General features: G+C 37.4%; 1 protein-coding gene across 1 annotated transcript; it reads right to left on the minus strand.

Moving 5' to 3' along the window:
• Positions 1–3: 3 nt before the first annotated feature.
• LOC121963585 (vacuolar protein sorting-associated protein 54-like) lies at positions 4–8139 on the minus strand (the record flags this gene model as incomplete). The annotated part of the gene is made up of 9 exons (XM_042513867.1): positions 4–246; positions 1037–1133; positions 1290–1345; positions 1430–1537; positions 2838–2867; positions 3674–3800; positions 6538–6923; positions 7003–7134; positions 8087–8139. Coding segments are annotated over 9 exons (1232 nt in total), but the record flags the coding sequence as incomplete, so codon positions are not given.
• Between the last annotated feature and the right edge of the window lie 1086 nt (positions 8140–9225).

Here is a 9225-nt window from a genome sequence, read left to right on the forward strand (position 1 = left end):
CTGATCCTGGACCGCCGCCGCCACCTGCTGCTGCTGCTGCTGCTGCTGCTGGGCGTCGTTCAGCGCGTCGCTGATGAACAGACCCTCGTGGGTGAGGTAGGCCAGCTCGGCCTCACCCTGCAGGAGCGACGGGCCGCCGGGAGCCTCCTCAACTGAAGCCCCTGATCCGGCCTCCTCCAGGAGCCGGGTCTTCTGGTTCGAGGCCAGAACCTCCAGAACCACGTTTTTAACCACGTTCAGAGTGGCCTGACAGACAGACAGCAGGGAAAAAAATTATAAATTCTTTATCAGCATGAGCACCTGACAGCGTTCACGCACATTTTTACCCCAAAAAATCCACGACTTTGCAGGAAATGTTAAAGACCAGAAACAACCGTCAATCCTCCTTATCGGTACTTTTTCAGTACTATAGAACAGCTTTTTAAAATGCATATTAAACGTATACTTGAGTATTTAGATATAACTAAGGGACTGTTAGTTATTTATGAGAGGGGATGGGGTGGTGCAAAGGGGGGGGGGTGTTTCCTTTTTTTTTTTTTTAAATGTGCCCTTTTTTTCTTACATTTTTGGGGGGACTTTTAAAGAAATAAATTTGGCCTTTTATTTTCCTCAATTTGTTTGCTTATTTTTAAAGAAAATACTGGCCTTTTATTTTTTTTCTTAAAAAAATTTTGGTGATTTTTACAAAAGTCACAACCTCCAAACCCACAGACCCAAAGGCTTTGAAAGGCATATTTTCTTTAAAAAAAAAATAAAATTCTATAAATTTTATTTGGGTAATTTTTTTCTTTTAAATTTTTTTTTTAAAAATCACAAAAAATGACACCATTTATCGTGGCCAGAAACTGTAAAAACTGAACTTAATGTTCAAATTCCCAACAGTCCTTGAACACATCATGCGTCATTATTAGGTTTGTGAGTCAAATTCAATGACTTTCCCAAAAGGGTATATTTAGTTTTCCAAAACTTCTCCAGGTCTTGAAATTTCTACTTTCACGACCACAAAGACGAGGAGAGCCGAGGAGCTTCGACTCACCTTGATCCTCTGCAGGAAGAGAAGGAAACTCTCGAAGATGGTTTCCAGCAGCTCAAACCACTGAGGGAACGTCATCAGACGCATCTGGTCGGCTAGCCTGAAAACACGTTTTACACACTTAAAAACATCCCGTTTCACGAGAAGCGTTCCATTTCTTTAGCACAGTAATGAATGCAGCCAGCACGAAGCTCAGCGTGACGTTTAGCTTGGCGTCGTCCTCAAAATCAGCTTCATTTCATCAGTTTTTACTTACTTAGTGACGACTTCAGTGTCAATTTCTTCTATGTGCAAAACGTTTTCTGCCACGCACTGAAAAAACACAAACACGACACTTTAACAGTTTTACTATTTTAAAAGGAAATAACCGAATGTTCGACGTGTCAGGTGTCGTACCTGAGAGACGATGGCTTTAGCCGCCACGATCGTCTCATCACTGTAAATATCCAGAAAGTCCAGCTTCCTCTGACGCAGCAGGCCGAACACCAGAGACTCCAGACGCTCCTGAAACACACACGAAAAAATGACAACACGAAAAACTACTACGCAGCGACACGAAAAACTATCACGCAGCGATCACAGTGCAGATTCCACATTTACAACAGAGAGGAAATCTGATCACAGTTTATATAAATTATGATTTCTTCCACAAGCTGAAATCAAACAAATCCACAATTAATATAATCTTCAGTTTAGACTCAGCCGATCAACTAAAATAAAAAAAAAATAAAATAAAATTGATGCACAGGCTGCTCAGATGCAGCTAAAATTGAAATTATTTTTGTTGACACCAAGGTTAATTAAAAAACTCACTGTGCAGGATTAATTTAGTGTCTCTTAAAGAGACACTAAAAACCCCAGTCAGGTGTAATTCATAAGACGTCCCAGCGGTGATATCAGTTATTATTAGATTAATTTCATTGTTTCAAATAAATAAATAAATAAAAAGTAGTAGCAAACATTCATTTTATACCAGAATAATAAACTCTTTTAAACAATATAGCAAATTTTTAAAAAATTACACTGTCAGCAAAAAAAAGATTGATCTTCATAATTAATTTTAAAAAATAATATTTAAATTCTATTCAGTGTTTCCTTAACGCACTCGGAGATCAGATGGGTTCACCACATGCTTACAAATGTTTACATCATGTTTAACCCTTTAAAACACTAAGAAACTTGTTTGATTTATTTCGGAAATATGGGGAGAAGACAATAAACAATTTAACAACACGTGGCCAAAACAAAAAAGAAAATGAATGAAATAACCACAAAAATAAAAGTAAAAAACAGAAACAAACAAAAAAGAATTACTGCAAAAAAAATCTAAAAATATAAGTACAATTTTCTGTAACATAATTTTATACAGAAAATTACAATGACTGTAAATATAGTTTTTTGGACATTTTTTCCACAGTTCTGGGATAATTTTCTAATAATTCACCCTCTTTTTCAATACTAATTTGAAGGTAATTTTCTTCGTCACCTTTTTTTTTTTTTTTTTGCAATTTGTGGGACATTTTTTGCCAAGTTGACTTTTCTTTCCTGTGTTTTTGACAGAAATCAAACCAATTTGCTCGGGTTGTTTTGATGAGCTTTCTGCAGCTCAATGAGCTTCTCGACGCAATCTGAATCGTCCCGAAAAAGCCATTAACTCCACCCATCTGACGCTCCACGCACATTAAAACAAACACAAATTATCAACGACAATCAAGCGACAACTGAGTCTGATTTCAGCAGCAGGCGTGATTTTGATGTGATTTTAGTGTGTGTGTGTGTGTGTGTGTGTGTGTGTGTGTCCCACCTTCTGCGAGGCGGCGTTTTGGTTTTGGACCTGTGATGAGCACAGTTTTCACATCAGCTCAGATCTGTGTGTGAGTGAGTCTTTCCTGTCTGCAGCTGCTGATTATTTTTTACAAAAATTCAACGTTCTCACATCAAATAAACTGATTTCTACTTCAAAAGGCTTTTCAGGTGGCATGAAGATGAAAAACATTTCTTCTGCCTGTTTTACCTTTAAATATATTATTACATTTATGACTCCAGACGTGAGTCAGTGTGTGAGGAGGGTTTTAAATAGAGCCCGATCGATTTATCGGTCGACCGATATTATCGGCCGATACGAGCCTTTCACAGACACATCAGCGCACGTCAGCATCGGCGTATATTTTTTCTGAAATGTGCTGATAATTAACGTTTTTTACAGACCGTTTGATGCAGAAAACGATGCTCGGGTGGTTTAGAAATGATCAGCAGTTGACTGATACTGAACAGTGCTGATGTTTATTCATCTTTTTATTTTATTGTATTTATTCTTTATTTAAATGGTCAGCAGAGACCAAAACGCACTGATGTGTGTTTTATTTTTAAATTCTTTATTTGAATGTTCAGTGAAGACTGATGCTGAACACAAACTACTTTATTTTTTATTCAATCTTTATTTGTTTGTGTGTAATGTTCAATAAGTAAATTGTTAAATAAAAGTTGTTTGTTTCAGAAAGCAGCCCTCGCAGTACTTTTGCATATCGATGCAAAATCAGAGCACAATTCACTATATCGGTCGCCATATCGGTATCGGTCTGTATCGGTCTCAAAAATCCCGTATCGGTCGGGCTCTAGTTTTAAGGAGTTTGTTCGGACCTTCTCGAGGACCTGCGGCTCGTCCCTCAGGCTGCGGTTCAGGTCGCTGCGGGCGTACATGCTGAAATCCTCCACCATCATTTTATCGATCAGCTTCTCCAGCTCGCACAGCTGGGAGCCCAGATGTCTGCAGGACACACACACACACACACACACACACACACACACACACACACACACACACACACACACACACACACACAAAACAACGTTTACGTGATGTTAGAAAAAGTCGAATAATCGCGTCAGTCCAACTAAAACTGGACATTTAAAAATAAACATGTAAACATGTTATTCTGACCGAAATCGAACTTCTCAAAGCCCGATTAACACACCCAAATAATTCATCTGTGTGTTTGAGTGTGTGTGTGTTTGAGTGTGTGTGTGTGTGTATGTTTGAGTGTGTGTAAGTGTGTGCGTGTGGGTGTGGGTGTGTGTGAGAGAGAGTGTGACTGTGTGTGTGTGAGTGAGTGAGTGAGTGAGTGAGTGAGTGAGTGAGTGTGAGTGTGTGTGAGTGTGTGGGTGTGTGTGAGTGAGTGCGTGTGTGTGTGTGTGTGTGTGCGTGCGTGTGTGTGCGTGCGTGTGTGTGTGGGTGTGTCAGGAATCCTATAGAGGCAGTTTCAGCTCCTGCTGGTTATTTTCGCCTCCTGAGATTTAACTTGTTTGACTGGTTTTTGGTCTGAACTGATCTTTAAATCCAAAGTAAACAGTAAACAGGACGGTGGAAACACTCAGTGTGGTTACTGATGAAGAGTTACATTTTTGGGTCAGTCCGACTACAAGTGGACTGAAAGTCTGAAGTCTGATGAAATTCGACTAAATCATATTTATCAAAATCGGGCTAAAACACACCCAGATAATTCGACTGGAAGTCGGGTTATTCCGTCATGTGATCACCTCCGTCAGATTTATCCAGACTCTCTGTGTGTGTGTGTGTGTGTGTGTGTGTGTGTGTGTGTGTGTGTGTGAGTGCTACAATTTAAGAAAAAAACTGAGGAGGGACTTGTGTTTTTATTTTGGTCTAAGTGAGGGACATACAGCTTGACTCGACTGGGACGAGGACAGGAGACACATTAAATGTCCTCATCAAGCTTTAGCTCGTAGGACAGACAGCACTGCAACAAATTCCTGCACTAAAACTGAAACTCCACATATTATTTCTTTAAAAAACTGAGTTGAACGTGATTTTTTTTCTCTCCTTTCAGATTAAACTCATCTCGGCTGAGAAGCTTCAGCCTCTCGACGTTTTTTCATCTTCGTCCATCTCTGATTAAAAATAGACTAAAAGACCTTTTGTCAGCGACTAAAAATACCACAGAGGTGAATTAGTGACGTGAACGTTACAGCGGTTTATTTCCCTCCACACTTTCTCATCTCTGAAGTTCTCCCGCTCTGCTGAAACAGCAGCGCCTCGGTGTGATTTTACGCTGAAATAAAAGTCAGTGGAAACAGAAAGATGTGTGTTTGCTTTAAGCTGCTTCAGATGAGGCAAAAACAAATCTGCACAACCGTGTCGTCATAAACACCGTCTGCCTAAAGTCATTTTATCTACTAACAAATTTTCATTATTTATATTTTTCATTAAGTTTGATATTTAGTATTTTTCTTTCTTTTATTTATTTCTGTATGTCTACAGTAATTTTATTTCCTATCAATTTTTTTGTGTTTATATTTTTGTGTTTGATATTTTTTTTCTGTTATTTATTTGTTTGTTTATCTATTTCTGTATTTCTAACGTAATTTCATTTACTATCAAGTTTTTGTTGTTATTTTTCATTATGTTTGATTTTTTGTTTATTTATTTATTGTTTATTTATCTATTTCTGTATGTTATTGCTATTTTTATTTTTTTATCAAGTTTTTTTTTTTTATTTATTTGTTTGTTTATTTCATTTTTTCCTAAAAAATTTTTTTTTCTTCTTCTTCTTCGGGAGACTAGTTGGCTAGTTATTGGCATTTTACCGATTACCTGTATCAGCATTTTACTTTAATGAATGCTAATAAATTAATTAAAAGTGCAAACAAAGTGTCCGCATTGGGAGGAACTTTTACTTTGTAAAACTTCAGGCAGTGATTTTTATTTATTAGTTTTTATTTAAATTTTCATATGACTTTACAAAAAAGTTGCTGTGAACTTGCTGTATGCTGATATTGGAAGTTTCACTTTTGATTAAATATTTGCTAAAGAGATTTAAACAAAGTTTTTTGTTGAGTTTGTTATATTCCTAATTCAAAATATTTTTATTTTTATAGTTAATGCATGTAATGCATGCATCTGTGAAAAATATCCTACAAAAATAGCCCAAAATTATGTTTTTCTTCTTCTTTACATAATTATCTCTGCCCTCATCTGCCTGCTCTTTTTTATTTATATTTTCTATTATAGCCTGCATGTATGTGTGTGTATATATATATACTTTTTTTAATCAATGTGAAGAGACTGTTTGCATTGACTGATATTTTCGTGGGGAAACTCACTTTTTCCTTAAAGGTTTTCTGATTGTCTGCAGCTTGTCTCCTTTACTTGAAATGCATAAAATTATTGTTTTTTAAGATGTGCTAAATAAATCAAATCAAATCTCGGTAAATAAATAAATATTGGTTGTTGGTCTCATTTACCACTAATAACCCAAATCCCTGAGAAATTAAATTATTACCTGTGGACCCCTGCTGTGTGTTCATGTGTTTGTTGTTTGTTTTCTATGTTACAAATAAAAATCTGAATGACAAAAAAATAATAATAATTGTGGCGAAATCCTCCCACAGCTGAGCGACATGCACACATTTGGCACATCAGCTTTTTATAGAGAAGATAAGAAGAAATTTGGGCGAATGAAGCCAAACGAGCCCCGCCCCCCGCTCACCTGAAGCTGTGGACCCCCTGCAGCTCCTGCTGCAGCACCTCCTTGGTGGTGGAGATGAGCTCCAGCGCGCCGACGAACTCGGAGGTGGAGAGCAGCAGCTGCACGGTGGGCTGCGTCTGATGCACCGCCGCCATCAGCTTCAGTTTGTTGTGCAGCTTCACGCAGTTGTTGCGGGTCAGCGCGGTGCGGAGCGCCTGCAGGGGCCCCTGGCACATGACTTTGTCGATGGCGGCGGTCCGGCCCCGCAGGACGGCCACGGCGCGCTGCGTCTCCTGCAGCCGGTCCTGCAGCTCGTGCTGCGAGGACATGGCGTGGAAAAACGCCTCCGAGCGGAGCGAGATCTGCCGGGCGATGCTCACCTCCACCACGTCCAGGTAGTGACTGAGCTGCGGGGAGACGCAGAGTTCACGTTTACGTTTCTGAGCCGAGCCGGCGAGGTGCGAAGCGCGACCTGAGCGAGCTCACCTTCTCCTGCAGCAGTTTGGAGGACGCCACGTCTCGGCTGCTCTTCCCGCCGGCGCTGTTGAAGTGCGACCACGGCAGCACGGCGTTGAAGGTGGCGGGGTCCTCCAGAGCAAAGTCAGGCTTCATGAAGATCTGAAAATTCAAAACACAAGAAAAAAAATCCGACTTCAAACACATTTTTTACAGGAAATTTCCTGGAAAACTTGAAACGCCAAAAATTCTCTGAAACGACCATCGATACTCATTATCGATTATTTTATATTACTGCATAACAGCTTTTTATACATGAATTACTTAAGAAACAACGAATTCAAAAGAGGACCAGGGATGAATATTTAATTATAACCCATGCAACTTTAAATGAGTTAGGGCTGGGCAGTCTTCGTGTGTTTTCTTAAAAATTGCCAATTTTCTTTTGTAAATTTCTGTGATTTTTTTTTATTTCAAGAAAATATGGCATTTTATTTTTCCTTAAAAACTCATGCTTTTTATGTGTTTTGCCCCATTTTTTTCTTAAAAGATTTTGACGATTTTTAAATACAAAAATTTGGCCTAATTTTCCCCTTTTTTGGTGATTTTTACAATTTTAGAGGGGTTTGAGAGGCATGTTTTCTTTTTAAAAAAAATGGGCCATTTTATTTTTCTTTAAAAACGAGTTTTTATTTTGGCTTTAGGGGCGGGGCATACACATTTCAGTGGCTGTATTTTGTATTTATTTTACTGCCAATTTTTTTTAAAAAACAACATGATTTTCAAAACCGCAGAAATGGAAGACTGCTTCAGAAACAATTGGCCAATTTTTTTTTTAATTAAAATGTTTTTGTGATTTTTTTAAAACCATCTTTCACCACCAGAAAATACTGTGAAATTTTCAAATATACAACAGCCCTTGAAAACTCTGTGTGTTATTATCAAGGTTCTTTAAACGAAATTGGCCTGGAAACTGCTTTTTGCAAATTCCACGACTTTTCCAGGTTTTCAATGACCATACAAATCCTGTACAGCAGTTTATTAAAATAAACTTAAAAAAAAAACAACAACTTAATTTTCTCCAAATAAAAACAGAATAAAGCAGACGTGTTACCTTGGGGACTTGTTCCAGCTCCGCTCTGGATTTGTCTAAAAACAAGAAAAAATCTGAATCAATCACTCGTTATCGTTCGATAAATCAGCTGTTTTTTAGTTTGTATTCTGAATGACAAAAGCGGTAAAACACACGTGTATGAAATGATTCTTTTTATGTTTTGAATGTGGACGAAAAACTTTCAGATAACACTTGTTTTTGAAGAGAATCAGGAGTTTTATCAGTTATCTATTATCAGACGTGTGTTTGTTATAATAAATATTGATCAATACACACAAGTTTATTTGTAACGCACTCTTTAAAAACTGTTTTACACAAAAAAAACAATAAAAACAAACCACACGTGAATAAAACTGACAAGTAAGAGGCCAGTAAAACAAATGCAGGATGAAAATTTGAAATTAAGTATCAAAGACATCGAGCATAAAAGATTAAAAAGAATTACTGATCAGTTAATCAATAAAAAAAGAGTTTGATGAAGTGATTTGCAGTAGAGCTGCAACAATTAATCGATAAGTCGATTAGCAGAAAATTGACTGAAAACTGTTTTGATAACTGAATCTTGTAATTATTTTTTAATTACATGTGAAAAATGTATTTTTTTCGCGATACATGATAATAAATTCAAAAGTTTTGGATTTGAAACTGATATCATTTGAAACCGTCACCTCGGGCTCGGGGAGATTTCACAGTGGAGCATGTTAGATTATTTTCTGTGATTTTATTGACAGAAAGATTATTGGAGAAAATAACGGGCAGGTTAATTAATAATGAAAATACTTTCGGTTGCAGCCTTAATTCAAAGGGTGAAAAGTGGAAAGAGTCAGAAACAAACTATCGTCACATTATTCATTTCAAAACATCGAACCTAAATTATCTCTGATTCCCATCACAAGCTCCATTTCCTGTCTGGGTCAGGGGTTTCCATGGTAACCACTCAGAGACTCTCGAGTGAAAATGATCATTGATTTCTGTATCGATTTTTATTTGACATTCAGCCTAATGTCTGCCATAAAATATCTTTCTGAATTTTGTCTGTTTCTTTATTAGTAAATGATTTTATTTATTTCTGACATTATTTTTTATGAGTTCCTGTCAGGGAATGTTTTATTCTGTTAAAGGAAAATAAAAAAATTTAA

The sequence above is a fragment of the Plectropomus leopardus genome, unplaced genomic scaffold (genome assembly GCF_008729295.1).
Source record: "Plectropomus leopardus isolate mb unplaced genomic scaffold, YSFRI_Pleo_2.0 unplaced_scaffold1179, whole genome shotgun sequence".
Taxonomy (NCBI): domain Eukaryota; kingdom Metazoa; phylum Chordata; class Actinopteri; order Perciformes; family Serranidae; genus Plectropomus; species Plectropomus leopardus.